We start from the raw sequence: 26,802 nt of genomic DNA on the forward strand, positions 1-26,802 counted from the left end.
CTTCCCTTCTCCTCTGTCAAGAATAAATCAATACTATCATTTTCAAAAAAGAAACACTTATAGACTGAAGAGGGGAGGAGCTCCTGGGGCTGGGTGAAAGAGTTGAAGGATTTAACCAAAAATAAAAAACAAACTCATAAACACAGACAACAGTACAGTGATTACCAGAGGGAAAGTGGTGGAGGCGGGGGAGTTAGAAGAGGGTAAAGGGGAGATATACAGTGATGGAAGGAGATTCCACTTAGGGTGGTGAACACACAATACAATATATAGATGATATATTTAATCATTGTACACCTGAAACCTATATAATTTTATTAATCACAGTAAAGTCAATAAAAATGTTTATAAAGAGTTGAATCAGCAATAGAATATCCAAAGATGACATTGCTCAGAAAGTATCTGCCAGAACATTCTGAGAGCTAGCATTAACCAAATGCACCTGGGAAGAATTTAGTTGAACTCATACTTTAGAGTGTATTTAGCTCATCACCTGGGTGTTGCTGGGACCCAAAAGGAATGACGCTGGGAAGAAAGAAAATGCTCTTTAGAATAAAAGGCAGGACTATTTGGGTCAGAAAATTTGGACAGCAAATGGGGGCTGTGTATTTGAGACACGGAAAAGGAGAGGCAGGAGAAGCAGCAGCAGCTTAAATGTTATAGGGGTGACAACAACACCAGCTCTGCCTGTGCTTTACACATTAGTTGGTATATCATCAGGATGAAACCAACAGCCAAGTTAAAGTATCTGAAAGTCTGAGATATTCCACGTTTCAAAAACCAGGATATTTGGATGTTTACTTCTCCTTCACCCAGTGGATTGTTAAGAAAATCACTAAAATGATAAGGTGGGCAAGTGCTGATAGTGAATAAGCTAGTCTGGCAATTGTGTCACTAATCCATGCAAAACCACTGTGACCCACCTACTGTAATTTTACCACTTTCTTCCTTTAGCCCCATTCAGTGAATAAACTATCTTATGTGGGAACCAACTGACTCCTACTGCTTAGGAATATTACTGATATCTCCACTGCTGCTTTTGGCACACTGAACTTTTCTGGCCTTAAAAATTGTTCACTGTAGTCAGTACTGCCCAAAGGAACTTTCTGTGATAAAGGAAATGTTCTAGAATATTTACGCTATTTAATACAGTAGTCATTAGTCACACATGACTGACTCTTTAGCACTTGATGAAGTATGGCTAGTGTGATTGAGGAGCTTGAGGTTAAATTTAATTTAATTTTAATTCATTTAAATAGCTATGTATAGCTAGTGGCTACTACTGTATTGGACAGAGGTAGATTATAAGGTAGAGCTTTCTTTCCCTGCATTAATTTTTTAATTTTAATCTTCAAGAAAAGTTGCAAGAATAACATAATAAACTCTCATATACCCTTTGTTCAGATGTCCTAATTGTTATATTTTTTCACATTTGCATTATCATTCTGTTTATGCAGTTTGTCTATTTTTATCAGCCTTTGAGAATCAGTTCAGACATAATTTATCCTAAATACTACTGTATTTTGTAAGATCAAAGATATTTTCTAACATAACTACAGTACAATGATCAAGATCGGGAAGTTAACATTGATGCAGTGCAAGCACAGAATGCACTGGTCCTCACTCAGTGTGTGATCCCAGACCAGCAGCATCCACATCACTTGGGAACCTGTTAGAAATACACGTTCTCAACCTCCACCCTGGCCACACTGCATCAGGAATTCTGGGCATGGGACCTGGCAATCTGTATTTGGACAAGCCCACCAGGCAAGTCTGAAGCACACTGAAGTTTGAGAAACGCCCATCTAATCCATAATTAATATTTAAATTTATCCCATTTGTCCCAAATATGTCCTTAGAAAGGACATTTCTGTAAAACAGTTTTATCTTGTGCAGAATCCAATCCAGGATCATCTGTGTTAAAATGTTTGTTTATTTATTTATTAAATTCACTAGGGTGACATTGGTTAATAAGATCATATAGGTTTCAAGTGTACATTTCTATGGTACCTGATCTGTATATTGCATTGTATGCCACCCACCCTAAGTCAAATCATCTTCTGTCACCATATACCTGGCCCCCTTTATCTTTTACTATGCTTCCCCACCTTCCCTCTGGTAACCACTGTACTGTTGTCTGTGTCTGTGAGTTTCAGTTTTATGTTCAACATAGGAGTGAAACCATATTGTTAGCTTTTTCTGACTTATTTCACTTAGCATAATATTCTCAAGGTCCATCCCTGTTGTCGCAAGCGGCAGTTTTTCGTCTTTTCTTGTGGCTGAGTAGTATTCCAAAGGACTGTGTATGCGTACCACACCTTCTTCGCACAGTCCTCCATCGAAGGACACTGGTTGTCTCGATGTCTTGGCCACCATGAAAAATGCTGCAGTGCACATAGGGGTGCACACATCTTTGCGATGAAATGTTTTCCAGTTTTTCAGGTACATTCCCAGAAGAAGGATTGCTGGGTCATATGGTAACTCTACTGTTAATTTTTTGAGGAGCTGCCATACCATTTTCTATTCCACTGGCTGAGTTGCCCTCTCTGGAGACTCGTTGCTCTAGTGACAGCTGCCAGCAGGGCCTGGGAACAGCTGCAGGGCTGCCTGGGCTTCTGCCCTGAGCTGTCAGACTTGCACTTCCCTGGCTCCCAAGGAATGATGGGTGGGATTGCTCTGTTCTTGTTGTTAACAGAGATATTTCTCACCTGAATGCCCAGACTTGCTCTCAACATGCAAAGCCCAGCATTAGCCTCTTTATATTGAGGTAAAATAATAATACTGAAAGTGGCAGTTGGCCAAACTTGCACCTTGTAGGAACATGCTATATCTCCACTGAAATACTTGGCCTTTTTGTCTCCAAGTATCCCCTTCTGTAATTTAATTTAATTTAATTTAATTTAATTTATACATGAATGCATTCATCCACTTTTGGACACATCATATCAGATAATGGGTAAAGCAAACAACTGAACTCTCATAACTTCTTGTTAAGATCTAACCAAATCTTTGAGGGGTTTAATTCCAAAACTTCCAAAGTGACAGAATACTTCAGGTACTGGTGTCTTCTATTCTCTCCCGCCCAGGGGAAATGGAACTACTTGCTGTTGCCTCTCCATCCTCCAGAGTTTCAACCTCTTCATCTGTGTTTGGTCCACTTCCTTTCAGAATGTCCTTTCTAGCCCCACGAATTCAAATCCTACACATCCTCCCGGGCCCAGCTGAAACGCCGCCGCCTCTGCAAAGACTCCCACAGTCTCCTGCTAACTTGTTCCCACCAGACCTCCTTCTCATGGCATTTTCTCTCTTGTGGCACCCAGCACATTATACACAGTGTAAACCATCTCAGTTCTCAACATATGGGATTGATCTTTTTCTGATTCATTTTTATGTCACATCATGGACCCACTTTGTGAGCCACAGAGAAATTAGCACTCAGGAAATTTCTTGTTTTGTTTTTTTCCGATAAATTATTTACCACTTACTTCCAGCTGCCTCCCATCTCATGTTTGTCAAATGCTGATGGTAAAAGATAAAATATTGGATCCTTCTACTTGACATATATGTCAAAAGTATCATGCCCTGCTTTACTATGCTGGCACACCTAACAATGTACTACACTGGAGACCTGTGAGACGGTGCCTAAAAGTTTTCCCTCTGGGTTAGGATAAGGCGTCTGCACAAACCTGGGTGTTAAATTAGTAGAAAAAATAGAGGATAGGTGAGATAACGTATCTTCCGGAGAGAACATACAACTATCAGGACCAGAAGCAGGAAAGGCTGGACTTGTCTGCTTCCTGCCTGGTGATATTAACATAGCTAAACAAAAATTATATCAATATAATGGGAGTGCTCATCCTGGGCTGCACATTATAGTCACCTGGAGAGCTTCAAAAATTCCAAGACCTGAGCTCCATCTCCAGAATGTCTGATTGAACTGACCTGGGGTAAAGTCCAGGCGTTAGGAATTTTGAAAGCTTTCCGGGTGATTCTAGTATGCAGCCAGAATTGAGAACTGCAAAATAGTAAGTGTGTAAGTAAGTAAGTAAATAAATAAATAAATAGTAAAGGTTAGCGTGGAAACAGAAAAATAGAGTCGTAAGAGAAAACTTTGTCAGTATTTATGCCACACTGAGCAAAGACGGGGCCCAGACCTGAGAACAGGGAAGTGTGGCCCCGGTGGTAGGTGTGGCTTAATGCTCAGGCCACCTGGTTTGGTGCTGTTGTTCATGGAAATCCCCCAACTTGTTCTCCTTGTTCCCTGAGCAGCCTTCTGATTCCAGTCCAGCTCTCCACATATATGTCTTATAACCAGAAGAAATATGCTGGCTAAACCAACATGAGCTCCCTCTTGGACTGGCAGTTCTAGTTCGCAGTACACATGAGTGGATTGGCATTCTAGAGTATTAATTGGTTTCTTAAGAGTCTGAAGTTAATAAAGGTCATAGTAACCAAGGGTCTTTCCAAAAGCCATTATTGAACCCCAACTCCGTTTCATACAATTCCGGACATGGTGTGGGGTAACAGATAATATTTCTTTAATGAACCTGTCTGTTAGGATAAATGAATCATTTATATCAATGGCTAAAATGTAAGGGGATTGTGGTAAGTGTCAAGGAAAGGGCATGATTAAAAGTGCGGTTGGAGTTAGGAGTAGAGAGAAATGACTCTGGGCTGTGGGAACCACGGAGGGGCTGGCATATATGGGAGGGATTTCATTAAGGGATATGGGGCAAAGGTATTTCAGTTAAAAGGAATAATGTGATAAAAGGCTCAGAAATAGAAAGTTGTGGGACATGATTTGGGAACCCAATACTTTACCTTTAATTGTAATGTATTTGTAGTTAAACACATTCCCTAATGTTAACAGCTTAGTTAACCATAGTATTGGGCTGGCCAAAAAGTCCAAATGGGTTTTTTCTGTAAAATAAAAGTCACTTTTTGTATTTTCACCAATAACTCTATTGATTTGGATATTCTGAGTATATTGGCTATCTCTTACATGGTATAACATTGATTGTTCTCAGTTAATGTCTCATTTTGATTGTTGTCAACTTCAGCTGGTCTACCTGGCTGTGGAGCATCATCCAGCAAGAAACCTCCAGCACGAAACTTCACAAACCACTTTTGACTCGTTCAGTCAGTTACAGCACTTTCTCCACACACTGTACAAATCCTTTTTTGTGTTTCATTTGCATTTTTACCTTTCTTGAAATAATAAAGTATAATATACAGAAAATGTTGCTTATTTCTTCCATCTTCAATATTAAAATGGCTACACAAAAATTGACTAGTTTTAATAAGTTTTTCTTAAGTGCACACTGATATGACAGCTGTCACAATACAATCTAGTGAAGTTATTTAGAATAAAGTTAATGACAACTAAGCATTACTAGAGCCATCTTATGGAAAATAATGGAGAAAAACAAATGAACTTTAGGGCCAACCCAATACAATGATCAAAACCAGGATACTAATATTTTGCTAGTTTCTTCCCTTGTGTCTTTTGTCTACTCCCAGGGTCTACCCTACGATCCTACATTGCATTTAATTGCTGTATCTCCTTAGTCTCCTTTAATCTGTGATAGTTTTCCTTTCCTGCCTTGTTTTTTATGACCTTGACACTTTTGGTGGGCATGGGTAAGTTATTTTGTAGAACGTCTCCCAGTTTGGGTTTGTCTGATATTTTCCTGCGATTACATTGAGGTTATATATTCTGGGCAAGACTGCCACAGAAGTGATGACATGTCCTCAGTGCGTGATAAGAGAGAGTACATGGTGTTAGTATATCTTATTACTGGGGATGCTAACTTTGATTCTTTGATTAGGGTTCTGCCTGCTGAATTTCTCCACTGTAAAGCAACTATTTTCCTTTTTGTAATGGATAAATATCTTGGGGAAAATACTTTGAGATTATGTGACCATATTAATATTCTGCGTCTCCTCAAACTTTCACCCACTGATTTTAGCATCTTTCAGTGGAGGTTACTGAAAGACCTCCACTGAAAGATGCTTATGTTTATTGTGATATTTTGCTACTGGCGATTATGTATTTCCCTCATTCTTTCTACATTTACTATTTGGGACTTTGCTATAAGGAAGAGCTATTCCACTGTTCCTTCTCCTCTGTTTATGTATATATTCAACTATTTATATTAGCATGGACTCATACATATTTCTTTATATTAAGGGTTATAACCCAATACTGTCATTATTTATTTTGTTGCTCAAATTGTTCCAGCTTTGGCTCTTGGGGTTCCTTCAGGTTAGCTCCTATATCCTCTTAACATGCCCACATCCTTTTTCAAGGAGAAGTGGACTCTTGTTTATTAATTCTACTTTACAGATGAGGAAACAGGGCCCCAGACAAGTGGAGTGATTTTCCAGCAATCATGTGGCTGGAATGTTGAATTTCACTCAGGGCAGGGGTTTTGGAAAAGCTACCTCTTAAAAAAAATTTTTTTTAACTTAGATTGCTCTAATTCACTTCTTACTGTTTAATAGAGTCAACCAAATAGTCCATGGTTCCTGTTCTCAAGGATGCAATTATTTACTTCTACATGGACATGAATTAGTGGAGATTGATGTTTTATTGTTCATATTGAAAATGTTACCAAACATGTTTCAAACAGAGGCCCTAAAACTAAACAGATATTTCAGCACAGTCACACTGATCAAAGCCTGAATGTGTGAATTATATAAAATATAAACCTGAAACATTCAGTTATAAAACAGACAAGGTCTGGGGAATCTAATGTGCAGCATAGTCACCACAGTTAATCACATCGCACAATGTGCCTGAAATTTTCCAGGAGGGTGGACAGGTGCTCTCACCTCAGAAAGAAAAAGGTAACCATGTGAGGTATGGGATGTGTCAGTGAAACTTGACTGAGGTAACCGTCTCACCATGCACGCATACACAGGGTACTCGAAAGCTGCTCCTTTTTTGACTTATTCTCACTTATATTCTGAATCTTTACTTCTATATACACAAACATGGAAACATGTTCATTGATTTGTATACACATTTTAATGTGATGATAATATTATTGATTTTTTCATTTGTCCTTAATAGGAGACTAGATAGGATTTGAAATAGTGGAAAGTGTGTGGACTTTGGCATCAACACTGACTTCTATTCATATCTTGGTCCACTTTTTTGAGCAAGTTATTTCATTTTCCTGATTTTAAGATAGCGTAGCAACATCTGTTTTGTTAGTTTTTTTATAGGGATTTGAAATAATAACTGTCTAAAGTAATGGCTATCATTACTTTGCACCTAGTAGACTATCAATAAGGGAAGTTATTATTAGTTTATTATTTCATTGCTACTTCCTTCTCCCTATTCCAGTTATTTTTAGAAAGCAAACTAATTTTTACCTATGAGTTTTAAAAAATATTTTATTTATTTATTTTTAGAGAGGGGAAGGGAAGAAGAAAGAGAGGGAGAGAAATATCAATGTGTGGCTGCCTCTCACACACTCCCTACTGGGGACCTTGCCCGCAACCCAGGCATGTGCCCTTACTGGGAATTGAACAGGCTACCCTTTGGTTCATAGGCCTGTGCTCAGTCCACTGATCCACACCAGCCAGGGGTACCTGGGAGTTTTTGACTTTCAGCCTTTACTGTAAGGAGGGAAGCATGCAATTTTTGAAACTAATAAGTCTGATGGCAACTTTCAGGCAAGTATTTGCCAATGACCTGTTTGTATTGTAAAAAAGAACATTTGAAATTTCTCTTTAGTTTTTGTTTATGTAAATCTACTTAAATAAACCAAAAAGTAGGTTGAGTCTTGCTATCTTGAAACCCCAGTGGGTGTCAGTAGACTCTGGTAAGTGAACTTGACAGTAACATGTAGCCACCAGGCTAGTTAGCTCTCAGAGAGTCCTTACAGCATTACTGGGTATGTGTTTGGTCTACAATTAGAGGCAAACCTTTTTCTGTCCTTCAATGCCATTGCTTATAGTCCTGAAGCTCTGTCTGGGGTGACCACCACCCAGAATTGGTTGTGTATAGGTAAAAGACACTCAGGATATTTATCATTGTGACATTGATTAGTGGCCATCTGTCTTGGTCTGTTCAGGCATCTATAGCAAAATACAATAGGCTTATAGGTTTATAAATGACAGAAATCTGTTTCTCACAGCTCCGGAGACTGGAAGACTGAGATCAAGGTGCTGGCAGATTCAGTGTCCAGAGAAGCCCCAGTCCTGGTTCACAGATGGCCATCTTCTTGCTATGTCCTCACGTGGTGGAAGATGTGAGGGAGCTCTGTGAGGTGTCTTTTATAAAGACACAATTCCATTCATAAGAGCTCTATTCTCATGATATAATCACTTCCCAAAGGCCCTGTGTCCTAATACTATCACACTGGGGTTAGGATTTCAACATACACATTTTGGGAGACATAAACCCATCCTTCCTGGTGTGAGTGCGAGGTGTCCACACGTCAGGGCTGTCTTCAGTGGCTTGCTTTGCTGGGTTGCTGCCGACTGAGGGAACTAAGTGTTATATGCGGGGGGTGGGGGGGGCCCATCGGGGCCCTCTGGTGTTCCTTGGCAGCTCTTTCTGGAGTGGGTAGGTCTCCTGGAATTTGCTCTGTGTTAATCCTGTGTGTCTAAGGTTTATTCAGTTAGGGAAGGCTGTTAATGTGCCTCCTGTTTTTATACACTAAGTGGATCTGTTCATGACTTTATTAAAGCCATTTTATTTGCTCCATTTACTTTCTTTGTTTAATCTATGAGTTATTTTAACCTTTTAACAAAAAAAAAGTTCAAAAAATAAGGCCACTGATTTTTACTTAAAATTGCTAATGTAAAAATTGAAAAGCAAAACTGGTTTCGTTTAAGAAAGGTACCAATGCACTAATATAAAGCAATTCATAAACCCAATAGAACTTAATGGCATTTGGAATATGGCTTTAGCTGACATATGACTTGATGTAAATATGTGTTCAAAGATAGAATTAGAATAGCTCACTTCAAATAGTTTTTTATAGAAAAAAATCTGTGATTCATAGATGAAAGTATTATTTCATGTCACTTCTTAAGATAAAAATGAGTTTTACCATTTTATTCTTTTTCATGTGCATTTACCTCAGCAGGAAGACCACTTAACTCTGAAAGGATTTGAAAAACATCAGCAGCTAAGTCTAGCAATGGTCGTTTCCGTTAATCAGACACAACCACCATGATACCACGTAGCATTCTTCAGTGACTATTTAGAAGCTAGATTTCTTTACTTTGCTTTTAAGAGCATAATATGGCTTGACTTTTCCCCTACTTTTTATGCACTCCCTTACAGTAAACTTCCGCAATTCTAAGGACCTGTTTTCTGGTTCTACGGTATAATAACAGGATTTTCTTCCCCTGTCCTTTTACCTTCATTTATTGGCATTTTCCTAAGTAATGGCACAGGGTTTTAAAAAATGTTATTATAAAATGATTCAGATTCAACTCTGACTTTCCCAAGTACATTTTTTTGTCTTGAAATTTTTCAAATTATTGGACAAAATATTTGTATCCATGCACAAAATATTACATGTGTAACCCATCTGTATTGTTATCTGGCAGTGCTTTCTTTAAGTGTAGTCTAGGGACCACCTATCTCAGTGTCACTTGGGACGCTTGCTAAAAAGATACAGACTTTTCGGTCCTCTCTGGATTTACTTAATCAGAGTCTCCGTTGATATGGCCTAGGAATATGCATTGCAAACAAGCCACCTGGATGATTCTTGTGCATGCTAAAATTTGAAGTCCTCTGGAAGGAGGTATTGAAAGTTTATTTAAAGGAGATGAAAAATGTGAAGGTAATATTTTAAGATGTCAACCAAACGAATTAATAAGGGGCAACTTTTTTATTGTAAAATGAAGGAGGGCAGGACAATTTTTCAAGCTCCTTCCAGCCCCAAAACCATGAGATTGTTTTGTTGTTTGTATATGCTCTGAATATTGCAGTTTCATTGTATTCAGGCTTCTAAGAAGGCTCTACTTTGGCCTCTTAAACTGGTTGTAAGTGCTTCTGTTGATGACTTAAAAAACATGAATTTTTTAAAAAATGAAATCCTTTTAGGATGTAGAACTTTTTAATGGTGATCAAAATGGAGTTTAGACACTGTATTTGAATTGCTTTTCATGTCTTCAAGGTATGGGCATTTCAGAGTCAGGCTTATGGTGGCTAACTGGGATGGGGGTCAGGGAGAGACACCATTAATCCATCAAATACTATATTTTGGTTTATAGGTTTTCACAACCTTACAATTTAATATTAAGGCTTTTATTGCAACTTTCAAGGGGTGATATTAGTGAAGAAAAGCATTTTCTCTCAGTAATATCATCTTAGGGCAATGTTATCAAATTAAAGTCAATATCCTTTTCATTAAAGTTGTTATAGCAGTACAAGGATTAAATATTTCTCAAAGACAAATTAAGAAAACACAATATGCAGATATTATAATAAGAATTTCTTGCACTGGCCGGGTGGCTTAGTTGGTATGAATTTCAGTCCATACACCAGAAAGTTGTGGGTTACATCCCTGCTCAAGGCAGATACTGAGGTTGTGGGTTCGATCCCCAGTCAGGGTGTATACAGGAGACAACAAAACATTGATGTTTCTCTCTCTCTCTCTCTAAAAGTCAATAAACATATCCTCAGTTGAAGATTTAAAAAAAAAAGAATTTCTAAGCTGAGGTGTGACATTTCATTAAAAACATTTGACTTTTTTACTTGGAAGGTGGCTTAGAAAAAGAAAGTAGGTGCTTTGCATAGTGCTGAGTTGAAGTCAGACTGCTTCACAAAGAATTATATTTCTTTCCTTGTTATATAAAAACAGAATTTGTTGTGTCTTAATCTGTGAGTGACTTGATTGCCTTAATTAAATCCTAAGAAAATAATCTATAGAGTGTTTATTAAAGAACAAAGTATATACCACACAAATAGTTTTTCTTGGAGATAAATATGCAAAATGAAAATTGTAGGGGGAGTAACTTGAGGAGGATGAGACCCCACTGTCTGATTTAATCTTTTGGCGTTCTTGTTGATTGACATGTCCCTTGCTGAATAATAAGAATCAGTGCCTTCCTTCTTTTTATGGTTCTACCCAGAGAGCAAGGGAGAATATATCCTTTTGACATTGCAGTTTAAGAGCTACTGTTTGGGGCCCTATTTTTTTAATAGTCTAAATATGTACATTTATTTAGTCACAGGAAATTATGCACACATTTAATATCAATGCAGGAAACCGACAAGCAATTTCTACTCACTGCTTGCAGAGGGAGCATAAGGAGGTGGTTGTCAGACTAACAATAAATGTCACGCAGGGAGTGTGCTCTGCATGTGCAAAGGCCATTTTCATAGGGACAACTCTACCTATGTATGACCTTCCTAAAGTAAGACGTGTTTGGTTGAAACAGCTTCTTGGATATTTCTTTAAGGCAAGTTTTTCTTTTTCTTTTTATTTCTTCTTTTCTCCATCTCTCCCTTCTTTTTTTTCTTCCTTCCTCCCTCCCTTCCTTCCTTCTTTTCTCATTTTCTCCCTTCTTCCCTTCCTTTCTTCCTTTCTGTCTGTCACCCCTTATCTGAAGCTGTTCAGGAAGGAGACAGCAACATGTAGATAATTGTCTTTCTTCCACTGGGTATATTTTATTATATTAAGAGAATTTAAAGGGGACATTAAAAGGAGATACTGTTTTTGTTTTAATTTTTTTAAATTATTGTGAGAAAAAGTTTTGCTAGAATCTCCTTTGACAGAAAAGGAAAATTGGGATTAGAATATATATGTGCATTTATAGCTTGCCTTTCATCTAAAGGGCGTTTGTGTCTACTTTACAGATGTTATAATAATCTGTCAAAAATGTTTTAGGTAACTTATAGAAACTTTATGGCAGTATAGCTTCTGTGATTGAACTTTGATATACTCTAGGATTAAAAAGAGAGGAGATATAAAGATAAGACGGATTTGGAGAATGAGAAGAAATGATGGTCTTTTTGATAAGGAGCTAATATTTGATTCACTGTATTTGGGAATTCCAATAAGCTTTGATCTCCTTGTCCAGAAAATTCAGTAGAAAATTGAATTTGAGCAAGTTGAAAGTTGAAAATTTGATATGCTCTTTTGACTTGAGGTTGCTCTGTGCAGAAGGAGAGTATGCTACAAAAACACTTTCATATTGCACCGATAGGAAATAAAAAATACATTACAAATTAGTTATTCTGTTGACTTCGCGTTGTTTGATTGGAAGTAATTTCCCTTTGATTGTTTAATTGCCTATAAATGCTTTTCCTTTGCATCTCACGATGACGACTCTGCCAGGAATAGTCTGTGAGTAGCTTAATGTTTGGCTCTTGTGCTCCTTGTAGACGTGGCACATACCTCTGCTCTGTTCATGGAGCCTGTACTGTTGACATCCCCTAAACACCACACAATTGGGTTCAACCCATCCTTTTCTTCAGAGGAATAGTTCTTGAATTGTCTCTAATATGTCAGCGTATAGAGATAAGGTATAGTAGTTTTCTAAGGGAATTTAACAGTTTGTGTTTTCATTTCTATGGTGAGTAAAATGCATTAAGATAAATATAATAGAAATGATAATTTTTATTATATGTTATTGATTATGCTACTACAGTTGTCCCCATTGTTCCCTCTGTGCCCCTCTTCACCCAAACCCCGCCTACTTCCTCAGGCAATCCCCACACCATTGTCCATGTCCATGGGTCATGCATATACAGGGTCCAGCACAAATAACACCCCCTTTCATGACAAAATCTTTTATTACAAAAATCATAAGCATGCAATTCCGTAACATAACAATATCACACTCAAGCACACCATAGGACATTTTAGGTAAAATGTTCAAATTAAAACAATAAAGTATTATACCCATATTATTAACCTATGAACCACGCTCAAGCAGGCCTTACTTCTGCCGGCCTCTGTATGTTCTTTGCTACTCTGTTTCCTATGCTGTACTTTACATCCCCATGATAATTCTGTAATCACCAATTGGTACTTAATCCCTTCACCTTTTTTGCTCATCCTCCAACCCCCCCTTCCATCTGGCAACCATCAAAATGTTCTCTTTATGTACGATTCTGTTTCTGTTCTGCCTGTTTGCTTTTTTAGATTCAATTGTTAATAGATATATATTTGTTACCATTTTATTGTTCATAGTTTTTATCTTTTTCTTAAATAAGTCCCTTTAACATTTCATATAATAATGGTCTGGTGATGATGAGCTCCTTTAGTGTTTTCTTGTCTGGGAAGCTCTTTAGCTGCCCTTTGATTCTAAGTGACAACTCTGCTGGGTAGAGTGAGCTTGGCTGTAGGTCTCTGCTTTTAATGACTTTGAATATTTGTCAGTTCCTTCTAGCCTGCCAAATTTCTTCTGAGAAATCAGCTGACAGTCTTATGGGAACTCCCTTGTAGGTAGCTAGCTGCTTTTTCTCTTGCTGCTTTTAAGATTCTTTCTTTATCTTTAACCTTTGGCATTTTAATTATGATGTGTCTTGGCATGGGCCTCTTTGGATTTATCTTGTTTGGGACTCTCTGCATTTCCTGGACTTGTATGTCTATTTCCTTCACCAATTTAGGGAAGTTTTCTGGCATATTTTCAAATAGGTTTTTAATTTCTTGCTCTTTCTCTTCTCTTTCCAGCACCCCCATAATGCGAATGTTGATATACTTGGAGTTGCCCCATAGGCTTCTTACACTGTCCTCATTCTTTTGGGTTCTTTTTTCTTTTTGATGTTCTGATTGAGTGTTTGTTCCTTTCTTATATTTCAAATTGCTGATTTGATTTTTGGTGTCATCCATTCTACTGTTGAATCCTTGTAAAATGTTCTTCATTTCAGTTAGTGTATCCTTCATTAATGACTGGTGCTTTTTAATGAATATCATGTCCTTTTTTATGCCATTGAAGTTCTCTCTGAGTTCATCTTCTCTCCTCCTAAGTTCATTGAGCATCCTTATAAGAAGTGTTTTAAATTCTACATCTAGCATATTGCTTGTCTTTATTTTTTTTAGTTCTTTTTCTGGAGTTCTGTTCTTTCATTTGGGACATATTTCTTTGTCTCCTCATTTTGACAGCCTCCATGTGTTTGTTTATATGTGTTACATAAACTGTTACATCTCCTATGCTTCGTAGAGTGGTCTAACATGGTAGGTGTTTTGTAGGGTCCAGTGACACAACCTCCCCTATCACCCAGCTGGGTACTTGAGGTACACCCACAGTGTGGGCTGTGTATAACTTCTTCCTGTAGTTGAGCCTTGATTGCTATTGGCAGGTCAATGGGAGGGATTTACCCAGGCCACTCAGCTGCAAGGACTGTCTGTGACCACTGACCACCAACCTCCAACCACTGTGGAGGATCAGCTGTGCAGAGGCCTACTCCACAGAGCAGGACTTACTTCACTGGGGCTGTGGTGCCCACTGAGCCCACCCCTGAGTGTGTTGCTTGTGGAGGTGGTTGGGTGGTGGTCCTCTGATGTGGTCTGTAGCTGTCCACTGGGTGTGCAGGCTCTGCGGCTTCCTGGGAGATACCACAGCCTGTGTTCTGTCTGGGGCCACCTGGCACAAAGCTACAGAATTATCTGTAAATGGCTACCATTTATGTTGGGCTTAGAGGTGTCCAAGTAAGGCCAAGCTGTGAACCAAGGCCAGCTGCTGCTAGTGCTGGACCTGGTGCCACTTAGCAAGAGGTACAGGGCTTGCTGAGGCCAGATGCTGCTTGTTTGAGAGGGTTTAGGAAAATCTGAAGCTTGAACCCAGACAAGCCATTTGTATGGAAAGCCCCTGGAAACAGGCTGGGTGGACCAGAAGGTTGGGTGAGGCAAAGCCTCACAATCACTAGAGCAGGGCAAACAGTGTGAGCCAGGTTGGTGGAGTCTCAGATATGGTGCATGCCTGGGAGCTCTGTGTGGAAGAGGGCTCATTAAAGGAACAGTGGCCTCTGCAAGCACATCCATTTGGGAGAAAGCTGTCCCCCAGTCTCACCTTGTTGCCAGACACTTCAACTCTTCCCCATTTGCCTCTGGTGCCTTTCAAGCTGCCACCCCTGCACTGGAGCTCAGAATGTATGAGTCTAAACAAGTTCGTGCATGGGCCTTTAAGAAGAATTGCCAGGGAGTCCTGCAGTTTCTGTCTCCCACAGTCTCAGTTCCCACTGGTTTATACAGCCAGGAGTTAAGGAAACTTATCTTCCCAGCACTGGGACCCTGTTTTGTGGGGCCTCTTATGGGGCTGTGTTCGCTCACTCCTGAGGTATCCCTCCCAATTTTTATTCACCACATGTGGGTGTAGGGCCAGCCTGTTCCATGTCCCTGCCCCTCTTACCAGTCTTCATGTGGTTTCTTCTTTAATTCCGTAGTTGTAGGACTTCCATTTAGCTTGATTTCTGGCGGTTCTGAGTAATAGTTGTTTTGCAGTTTGGTGTAATTTTGATGTGGTTGTGTGAGGAGGCAAGCCGTGTTTATCTGTGCCGTCTTCAGAGAGGGCCTTATATCATAGTCTGCCATAGTCTTATTTTAGATGTTTGTTATTTGTGATAATGATGCTTTTTTGTCACCAGATATTATTCTTTCACTCATCTATAGTGAGTCGTAGGACAGACACTGACTAAATGATGTGTTTGGACTTCACAGAAATCAATAGTAGCTGTGTTGCTGAGAATTTTGCAATAGTTAAATAAAGAAAAGGAGAGTTGAGTCAGCCCAAGGTACGTGTTAGTCTGGGCATGCCAGAATGAAAAGAGTCTGTACTCCAGCAGCCAGCACTGTATGCACGATGTAAGTAGCAATTCAGTTTCACCAACACATCATTACTTTATATTAATGTTAATTTGAATTTTATTTGCTTTGTATTTTTAATTTGTATACATGTTAGGGTTCTGTTGTTATATAAAACACTATGCATAAATAAAAGTTATTCCTAGTTTTATGTGGGTACATATAAATATGTAATGTAATGAAGTGTAATAAAAATAAATTTTAGGTCATATTTAGGTAATGTAATAAAATAAAACTCATTTAGAGTGGTTTTGTCCTTGAGTGATATAAAAAGTAAACACAGCCATATATTAATTACTTGGAGCAGTGAAAACAGTTTATTTAGTAACTGCTGACTGGAGGGGAAAGAGCTGAGCTCCGCTCTGACACGTGCGCAGGTGACTGAACGATCTGAAGGGAGAAAGGGGCAGGGGAACAGTGCCCCCCAACGCCCCCCCCCCACACACACACAGCAGAGTGCTGGCAGTGAAAATTACAAAAAGCAGGAAGGGGTTGGTCCATGTATATCTGAGTGCTAACTGGCAAGAAATTAGGCTCCTACTTTCCCATAGAAACCAGGAAGAGGGACCCTGTCCTGAGGTGTGGGCTGAAAGAAACAGTCAGTTCTTTAGGCAGCCTGGAGTTTTCTCAGGCAGGCACTTTAAGGGGGACTAGGGTCATCCTAGGTGTGTGGCCTTGAGCTGTTGGAAACGTGTTAGTGTTTGTTCAAGTCTCTGTCGCGGAGGGCTGAGGCCTGATTTCGAGGAGGGCTCCGAGGAGCCCGCCTGGAGCTGGGTCAGGAGGCGAACCTTCGTAGGTTACAGTTGCAGCGTTGACAGTGTGCCCTCGCTTTCTTATGAAAACAGTGACTGTTGCATATCAACTGTATTGGAGAGAGTTTGAATTTAAAATTTTAACTGAAAAAATCTGATAAATTATGCCATTTTGTTTCAGGGCCGAGACCTAGACTGTAAAATTCAGGAATATAAAGAAGCTGGAAAAACTTTTTCAGAAAATCAGATAATAGAATGGTTTATCCAGCTGCTGCTGGGAGTTGACTACATGCATGAAAGGTATGTTCATTTGTTACTGAGGGACAGGATATTTTCCAACAGGCATGTCTGAACTTGAAAATGAAGTTTTGGGGGATAGAATTGAAAGAAAGCAAGACCAAAAAGTAAATTACTACAGTTAAACATCTATAATATGTTTTTTCATGAGAAAACTGTTGAATGATTGTATGTAGAAGATTTACTTGAATAACTTTTTACTGTTGTTCTAGAAATCAAGTTGGCCTTGAATACAAGACAGAAAATTGTATTAAACACATTCACTATATCTGATCATACCCTGTGAATCACAAGCAATTCTTAGATATCTCAACATGCTGTGAATTTATTATATCTTACAACAGCCTGAGCTATAAATACCTTAGGATGCTGCAAATGCATTGCACGGTCACCTTGGAGAGTGTCAATGCACATTTAGTGGAGTTTACTTCTCAAGATGAACTAAGTAATTGAGGCAAAAGATACTGTTTGGTACTCAGACTGAAAGTCAGTTTTCTGATAAAGAAGGTCAAGGTATGCTTTATGAGTTCGGTTGTCTATAATCTGTATTTACAATGTGCCTCAAAAATATATTTTAAAACATTTAAGAAGTTTTAGATGTTAGAATGTTTTACAGACCCATACAATGATATGAACACATTTAAAAAGATGAACATGCTTAGACCATGGAAGTAGATGTTAGAGATGTCTGTGTTAGCTTTTGACTCAGGAGTGGGAGCGACATGTGGTATGTTCTTCTTGAACAAAGTGGAAATTTACAGGGTTCACTGAGGTCTGCCTCTCCATGGATGTCAGATAACTTAAACGTGTCATCTGTGTTTTCTGGTACATAAGAAGTCGTTGGGTTATTCTGTGCTTTGCCCGGTATCTTCTGGAACATGTGCTCCAAGATACAGTTAGCCAGGGACCTACTGACAGCCCGTAACAATCTTTTGATTGATGTAAAACCATTCTAAGAGACAGTAGTAAGAGTATCAAATAATCTTTTAATAAACTACCCAATGCTACTGAATGTAGGACATTTGTATACATATAGTTAATATTGTAGTATATTTTTTATTTTCTTTACTATTCCTTGGCATATGTGTTAGCTCATCCATAAGGAAAACAACACATATAAAGATGCTAGCTTTGGTATTTTGTATGCAAAAAACAAAACTGAAATCTGATTCATTTAGGAACCCAAATATTTTTGATACATTTAGTTCTACTTAGTACTAGTTAAAATAAAGGAGTTTAAAATAACCTTCAAAGAAAGGATTTAAGTTTTTTAGAATCCTTCAACATTCCAAGGAAGTCATGAAATGGGGCTTAAATATTTGGATATTTGTGGAACTGTAGATCTGAAATACTATCCTTTGATTCAGATAACAGATTGAATCTAACCCTAGATTCTTATTCATTATGTTATTATAACCAATTATAAAGTTTTTATGTATAAATAGAAAATTATCAGTTTTATATTTATTCATTTATTAGATAGTGATAAATGAAATACAAGGCCTAACTTCAAATTGTTGGTTAACTAGCAAAGATAAAACATGGACCAAAATAAATATAAACCATGTATCATGGTGGATATACAGGATTGAGAATCTCCACCACATATTCTATTATGATCCTGGGCAAGTTGCTTAACCTCTCTGAGCCTTTGTTTTCTCATCTGTAAAGTAGGGATAATAATGGCATCCTCACTGCTTACTTATAGGGCTGTAGGGAATATGCATTGAGATATACATTTTAAAAGTTTGTGAACTGCTAAGCCCTGTGTAAATGTCTGTGGTGGTAATTCAATGTAGAAATGAGGGCATGGTCACCAGAAAGGCTAAAAACCTCTCAACAATAACAAGTGTTGACAAAGATATGGAACTACTGGAACACTCTTACATTGCTGTTAGGGTGTAAATTGGTATAACTACTTCGACAAAATGCTATTTTTAAAAATTTTTGAAAAAAAAAATGTTTAGTAGTGCCTCCAAAGCTAAACATTCAGATACCTTATGACTCAATTCGGTTTCTCACATGAAAATTAATTAGCCGTGTATAAGCCAGTCAGAGAAAGACAAATACCATATGATTTCACTCACACATGGAATCTAATGAACAAACTGAACTAACAGGCAAAATAGAGACAGACTCATAGATGGAGAGCAGAACGACAGCTAAAAGTGGGAGTGTAGCGGGTAGAGGGATTGAGGAAAAAGGACTCATGGACATGGACAACAGTGTGGTGATTGCAGGGGCAGGGATTTATAAGGGGACTAAATAGTAATGGAAAAAAAATACAATAACAAATACTGAGAGAGAAAAAAAGAAAAATAATTACCCGTGCCCAACAAAAGACATGTACAAAATTGTTCATAGTCTTATTTGTAATAGCCAAAACATTAAGAAATGTCCATTTAGCCCTGGCTTGGTGTCTCAGTTGGTTGGAGCATTGCCCCATGCACCAAAAGGTTGCAGGTTCTATCCCTGGCTGGGTCATGTATGTGAGGCAACCTATTGACGTTTCTCTCTCACATTAATGTTTCTCCCTCTCTACTACTACTACTTGAGTTGTGATATCTCATCTCATCTTCTTCCCTCAGAACAGAAACTCTCCTTATTCTCAGGCTGTTAGACTGAATTACACCACCAGCTTTACTGGACCTCCAACCTGCAGATCTAGGAACCTCTCAGCCTCTCTATGTATGAGCCAATTCCTCAGGATAAATCTCTAGCTCCAGCTCTAGCTCTGACTTTGTCTCATCTCCATCTTTATATGCCTCCCTGTATCTCTTTATCTCTTATTGGCTCTGTGTTTTTGGAGACATGTGGCTGATACAGTGCAGCAGCAGAGGAGATAAAGAAGACCCTAGAGAAACTAAGAAGAATTAGGATACAGAAGAAATTATTTTTTTCTGACTCCTTTGGAGAATTCCTGAACTTATTTTAATTTGGCTTATTTATATATTTATAACATTCCAAAACTATATACTCATAAATAATGATGTTAAAAGCTGAGAATATTCATAGTTGAATAAAAGCTATGTATCTTGAGAATGTGGCACTAAAACTCATTCCTCCCTGTGGGCTTGAGCCTCTGTTGCACAGACAGATCTAAGTTTTTTAAAAAGGTGATTGTATTCCGAGGCTCATTACCAACTCCCTCAAGCTTCCATAGGCTGGTTCAGTATTGAGGGACTTTGGAACCCTGGGCAAAGCTAGAACACTATTCTCTCTGAAAGTGAAATCCTATAGCCTTTCTTCTCTTTGGTTTAAATAATTATCTAATCTAAAACATCATCCCCTATAGATGCCACAGCAAACTGGGCATAAGGGAACTCCTTGGGGACAGAGACAATGTCTTGTTCATTTTTTTGGCCCCTAGTGCTAACATAGAAACAACCAAACCGAACCAAACAAACAAACTGACCACCCTCTCCCCCACCAAAAAAACCCGCATTTCTTTTGAAAAGGGGAGTTCAGTTAGCCTAGATTTTTAAGAGATGGGCAGGAACAGCCCCTGTGCAGAAAGCCCTGTATTTGGACCTTGAGGTCCTCCTGACCTGGGTGCTTTCACAGTGGAGGAGGAACCAGGACAGAGACACTGTTGCTAAGACGACTGCTTCCTCACCCAACATCCCACATGTTTCCCCAGCCAGTATTCTGTTAGAATGGCTAAATATTCCCAGAAAGGTGGCAGGAGGAATTTATTTTTAATGTAGTGTGAATCCAGGTCAGAAAATATGTCAGAAGATGGGGGTGTGCTACCTTAGTTTTGAAGATGGAGAAGCAAAGAGAAGGTGTGGTGTCTGTGGTATTACTGGAGATTCCTGCTTTTGCCTGATTCTACTTCTTGAGGTTGTTCCAAGGTCATTTTTTTTCAAGGAGACCCCACCCCAGGGCCAGGTGTAGGCAACTCCTGCTGTGTTGGCAATAGCTACATTGGAAGAGGACCTGACTCCTCCCTGACTTGTGACACAGAAGATGGTCATGAGGGCTCACAATGCTGAAAAGGAAGCAAGACAGGTGCCTCAGAATCTAGGACGAAGGTCACGTGGCAGAAACCAGCAATGGCAGCTGCCTGAGCCATGCATCACCAAGGAGTCCCTGCTTGTGCCACATTTTGGCAAGATGAGTTTGAGATCCACCCTGAGACCCTGTCAGATGAAGGACAGACTTGTAGGGAAGGGAGCTGATGTGTCAGAAACTATTAAGATAAGGGCTTAAGGGGAGATGAAGGTTACGTTGTCTATGCCTCCCCCACAGTCCTGCCTCTGGCTGGGGTCCTGAGCAATACCTGTGCTGTCTCCACAGACTGTTCTTTACTGTGGCTCTGGAAGCTAGAGGCTGTAGAAAAGGTCCTGATGGAGGAGACAGACACAGCAGCTCTGCTGTGTATTTGAACACAATTGCCATCGAATCTTAACCAGATCGCTTAATTCTCTTGGGCATCATGAAACTGAGAAATGAAAGGGACCCACCACGTCTACAGATATGGTGTGGGACATACGAGATAACAGATGGAGGGGAGCGGCTTTGAGCTTTTTAGAAGAAAGATTTTATGAAAGTTTCCTATATTATTAATCACCTTGTTATTTCTTGGAATTGATTTTTATATACTTCAAAAGAAAGAATACTGTGTATATGATCAGATTTTCTTGCTGGAATTATTTTTGCTTACTAAGAACACAAAGTCAATAAGTTATAATTTTTAAAAAATTCACCAAAGAGTTTAATAGAAGGTCTGTTGCATAAAGTTTATTATTTCATCACTATGGCACCAGCCAATTACTTCTCATAACTGCCTCCTCGAATATTGTTTACCTTTTTCATAAAATACTTAGTGGTGAATAACATACCCACATATTTATAAATGTGAGGACTGTTAATGTGTTATTATGTGCAACTCATCTTCTATTGCCTAGTCTAGGAATCTTCAGATAAGTTTCTCTGGAATATATTACTTACTCCAAGTGTGTAATACCTGGTTTCCTAGTAGGTCCCTGGATCGCTGTTCCGAAGTCTAAACCCTTAGACGCTCCAACTCCCTGGGCACTTGCAGCGAAAAGAGACCCACACCCGCTCCTTGGATCTACAGTCGACAGCTGCAGGAACCAAGTGAACTTAAGATCATTTTAACTGCAAGTAACAGAAGCAGCTTAAAGAAAACTCACTATCTCACCTAAAAAGAAGTGTCCAGGGAGGGTGGTTAACTCTGGTGGCTCAGTGACACCCTCAGGGATTCAAGCACTTTCTCTCTCTCTACTCCATTCTCAGCGTGGCCGGCTCTGGTCATCAGGCCACTGTCTTGTGGCCACCACGATGGCCGCAGCACTACCTCATGTCACCCCTTCATACGCAGTAGCCAAAGGTCAGACATGCTAACAGGGACATGTATCGCCCTCTTTTTTGATCTTTCATCAGAGTTGGGGAATATTTCCTATAAGCTTCCAGCAGACTTCCCTAATGTCTCATTGGTGTTAATTTTTTTTCCAAAACTCAGAAGAGATAAGAGATTACTGAGTATTACTTTAGTGCAGTTGCCAGACTTAACTTTCTATCATCGGTGCTGTTTTATAACTCTGTAGAGACAAAGTTTAACTTGAATATTTTCGTCCATAAGAGATGCACATAATTTGTTTTCTGTAAAACAGATAACTCCGGGATGTGGTTTCTGCCTTGTTGGGTATTAACCAGTTTTGTATCCAACCCAGGAATCACATCTGCCGGTAAATACCCTAGCTTGTCACAGATCCTTTGACTCAGTTTTAATATCTTATTAGTTCCCTCATTAATTAATTAGTTGAATTAAAACCCTTGACATGTGTTTATTTTATATTTTCATATTTATAATTTTACCTTCTTGAAAATTATACTTTACCCTTGGGCAGAATTTTGTCACACCACCTACCTAAACCAGTCACTCCAAAAGGAAATGAGAGCACTCAGTTTATTTCCTATACCCTCCTCCACATTCACTCCCCACTCCCTGCTGCCCTTACCTACCAGAGCTGAGGAGGGTGTGGCCTCCCCAGGGCACCTGGGATTCTGATGGCAAGGGAGAACTGCAGGAGAATGGCCACTGGGTAGGCACTCAACAGTTCCTGCCCTACTGGGGGAACCCCAAGAGTGGGCAGAGAGGATGCCAACTTTTGTTTAACCTCCTGTTTTTAACTGTAACTGTTTTGAACCATTACATAGTGAACATGCTCATGCTATGGCAATATAAGAAGGCAGGAGAGAATATTGATTTAATACAAGAATTCTATTATTTTTTAATTACTAAATGAGCACCAAGGATAATGGCATTGATCTTTGTGCCAAAGGTAGTGTTTTTAAAATTAACATACATTTAGTGAGCATCTACCACGAGTAAAACATATATAGGTGGGAATTTTGGTTTGTACAGTCAAGTAGAACCCTTTGTACTCTAGGCTGTGTGACCTTGGACAAATTGTTCAGCCTTTCTAGGTGTGGATTTCCTTATCTCCAGTTTAGGCATGAAATGGTAGCCTATTGCTTTAGATTATAGCCCCTGGGATTATTTTTGTTTTAAAATTAAGTGGCCCAGACTTGTGTAGTCCACTTTTATTCTTCCTTTTCCTCTCAACTCTCGAAAGCATGCTCATTCCTCTCAATTCTCTGAGGCCTTGAAGAAGATAAAGATTAGAGGATGAATTAGAGGAAACCCCTGCCAGCAGCCCTAATTCTTCCCTTTGTGTACAGTTCAGATTCCATTCCCTTTCTGGGTCTGCCCATCTGTCTCCTAAAGTAAAGCAGAGGGACTCTGTGATGGGCTTTTCTCTGGGCCTGCTCCTCAGTCAGGATTTGCAGCTTTGCTCTGGATGGCTGGGGTTTGCCCACTGCACCAAGGTAACAGTATGGCCCCAGTATTCTCATTAATTGTTATGGTAAAACAAAGAATTATTTTTATAACTGTTATTTCTGGTGTTAACTAATAATAGTGCAATTTTGCAGCTGTGTTCATAAGAGTAATCATTTGATGAGAAAGAAATTTCCATGTAACCCTGATGAATGTCTATATTTTTAATAGTTTATAATTTGTAATAATGTGCTGACGACTGGGTTCCCCCTGCTATCTTTATCATAGTTATCTGTGTGCTTTTATTTCTCCAACCTGATTGTAAGCATTACGGGATACATGGCCTTGTCTTATGAATCTTTACATATCCCCCACATCACATAGTACAGCACATAGTGTGTAGTTGGCATTTATTATTATTACTATTCTAGATTAATGAATGAACCCCACAAGGTGGCATTCACCATTGTGCCAAGGACAGAGTTTCTAAAGTGAACACGCAGTTATTGAGCCTTTACCGAGAGAAAAGAACCGTGTGAAGAGAAGACGATACAGGCTGGCCAGGCTGGTCTGAGTGTTTGCTGTGGCTGCTGGAGGCACTGGCAGGACCAGAGTTCCCAGTCACCTGTAAGCCGTGTATAGGATCTTAGACTTTTCTAGAAGCAGTGCAGAGCCATGGAAGGTTTTAAAATCAGAGGCTCAAGAGCCAATTTTCATTTTATAAAGCTACATCTCGGTTCCCAGCTTAAGTCTCAGGAATACTGTTCCCAGACCGGGGTCTCCTATTTAGGCCCGATAATTACAGTAATTGATGGCTATTATAATCATTAGCTGTTAACAATATCTTTTGTTTGTGAAATCAGGGAATTATATAGTCCATTTAGAAAGATGTCAGTCAAAAATGGTTTGAAGAGTTTAGGAACACATAAGCCCAAGAATTCAATCAAGTTCAGCCTACCAATTTTGCTAAATGTTTCCAGTGTTAACAGGGGATGGTATAGGTAAGTAAGAGGTGGACCTTGTAGATCTTATAGTTTAGCAAGAACAATTGGTCAACGGAAGAATGTTGTGTCAAAAGAAGAACAGAAGTGGGAGAGCATGTCTAACTTGCTGACGATGGTTAGAAATTAGGAGAAAGTCGTAGAGGGGATCCTTTCCTAAGGTTGGGCCTCTAGGAAAGAGTCTGGGGCAAAGCCTGGAATGCTAATACCTTCTAGGGAGGTAAGAGTGAGAACAAACTGAAGTGAGGCAAGGATATGAAGCAAAGTGAACTGGTGTGTTGTATTGGTCATCGGTTTACAAAGAGATGGGTAGAGACAATAGCAGGTTGCTTGACAGGGGTATGTGCATGGCTCATACCCCTGGATATACTTGGATAGGGGTATTTGCATGGAGTATTTGCATGGATGACACCACATGGCTTATACTTGGATAGCATGCCTAGGGGAGAGAAAGGAGGGGAAATCTGTCTGCTTATCTTCCTTCTCCTCTTGTTTCTCATTGGTTCACGCCAAGAGAGTTAACTCCCTTGCACTTTCTTCTAGTTCCTTTCAATGCCACCTGGAATGCTAGATTCCACATCCTGTGGTGTGATGTTTTATCCTAGTCCTTATTTGGGAGGAGCCAGAGGGCCAGGCATTCACAGACAAGACTGATGGATCTCCAGTACCAGGGGTGGGCAGTATCTTTGGAAGGAAAGAAATAGGGGACTCCAAGGAGGTACATGAGGTTTGTATTAGTACAGTCCTGGAGGGCAGATAGGATTCTGAGAGGCAGAGGTGATAGAGGAAGGTATTTAAATATGAGCAGTGACACTGAGGGAGAAACATGTGTGCTGCATTTAAGATAAAGGAAGTACTATATTGGCTACGACAGAGATATGACAATTTCTTGGCCATGAATTTTTTTCCCTTTAAAAGTTACTCCAAGTATATAACTAAATGTTTATTCCTTTATTAGGTTGTTCATATGAATAAATTAACCAATTAGAAAAAATCCTTCATCAGGCCATTTCTTGCAGATGTATAAACAAGGTGAAAGAGGAGACTGGAAACAGAGGACTCCACGTGCTAGGCTGTGTCAGTTCAGCCAGTGGCGGGGTCAGCAGGGTGTGGAGTGGGGAGTGGTGTGTGGAACAGTAAGGGGGAAGAACAATGCAGTTGGAACCACTCCCAATAGTTCAGTCTTGTTTCTCTTGAGGTAATGTGTATAATTCAGCAGCTCTGTTCACCATTCATCCTTGCTGGCTAGCCTCACACAGACTTTCTTTTCTGATTTATTGGTGCTATAACAGCAATAGCAATGTGAGAAATAACAGTAAAAGCCATCACAACCATGACTCATTCATATCTCTGCTCTAAGGTCACTTTCTCTAAGGACTTTTCTGACCACTGATCTAAACCCGCATTCCCTACCCTGATTAGTCTGTAGCCCCTTACTCTGCTTTATTGCTTTAATAGTTTTAATTGTTAGCTGATATCAGATTATATAGCTGCTCATTTAGTTGTTTCCTGCCTATTTACCTTACCAGAACAAAACTTAAACAACAGAGAATGTGCCTGTCTCGATCAGACATTGCCATTGCCTGCAGTGTGCTGAGCACCTTGTCGGTTTCTATGTAACTTCATTGAGGCCAGAGAGTATGTGGACCATCTGCTGCTGACTCTTTGTGATCCAGTGAGACTCACTTTATGGATTAGTTCATGGACAGTTTTTGACAGTATTTTATGTGTGCCTGAAAGAACATGGACTTTTAATTTTTTTATGCAATATTCAATTTATGTGGATTAGCTCAAGCTAATTGTTTTTCAAATCGATTACTATGTTGCTAAGACCTATATCCTTATTATTTTTTGTCTACTGAATCTATTACTGAAGAAACTATGTTAAATTCCCCACTATGATTGTGGATTTGTCAGTTTCTCCTTAAGTTTCTATTAATATTAATTTTCACCATATATTTAAGCCTGTGTCATAGTTGTACAAAAGTATGGACTTTTAAAATCTTCCCAATAAATTATTGATTTATTATGTAGTAATACTTTTTATTTTTAATTTGCCTAATATTGCTTTTTGCTAGCTTCCTCTTGTTTAGAATATCTTTCCTACCCTCTTACTTTCAACCTTCCCATGTCCTTATGTTTTAAGTATGTTCTTTAGAACA

The 26,802-nt window shown here is 39.2% G+C and overlaps 1 protein-coding gene across 1 annotated transcript in view; it reads left to right on the top strand.

The window, feature by feature from the left end:
* The window catches only part of NEK11 (NIMA related kinase 11), a 212,562-nt gene that overhangs the window by 50,529 nt on the left and 135,231 nt on the right, over positions 1-26,802 (top strand). The window contains exon 4 of the mRNA XM_045856864.1: positions 16,716-16,834. Within this exon, the coding sequence (XP_045712820.1) occupies positions 16,716-16,834 (119 nt within the window). The remainder of the gene's footprint in view (positions 1-16,715; positions 16,835-26,802) is intronic.

Source organism: Phyllostomus hastatus, unplaced genomic scaffold (assembly GCF_019186645.2).
Source record: "Phyllostomus hastatus isolate PE091 unplaced genomic scaffold, TTU_PhHast_1.1 phas_scaffold_129, whole genome shotgun sequence".
Classification (NCBI taxonomy): domain Eukaryota; kingdom Metazoa; phylum Chordata; class Mammalia; order Chiroptera; family Phyllostomidae; genus Phyllostomus; species Phyllostomus hastatus.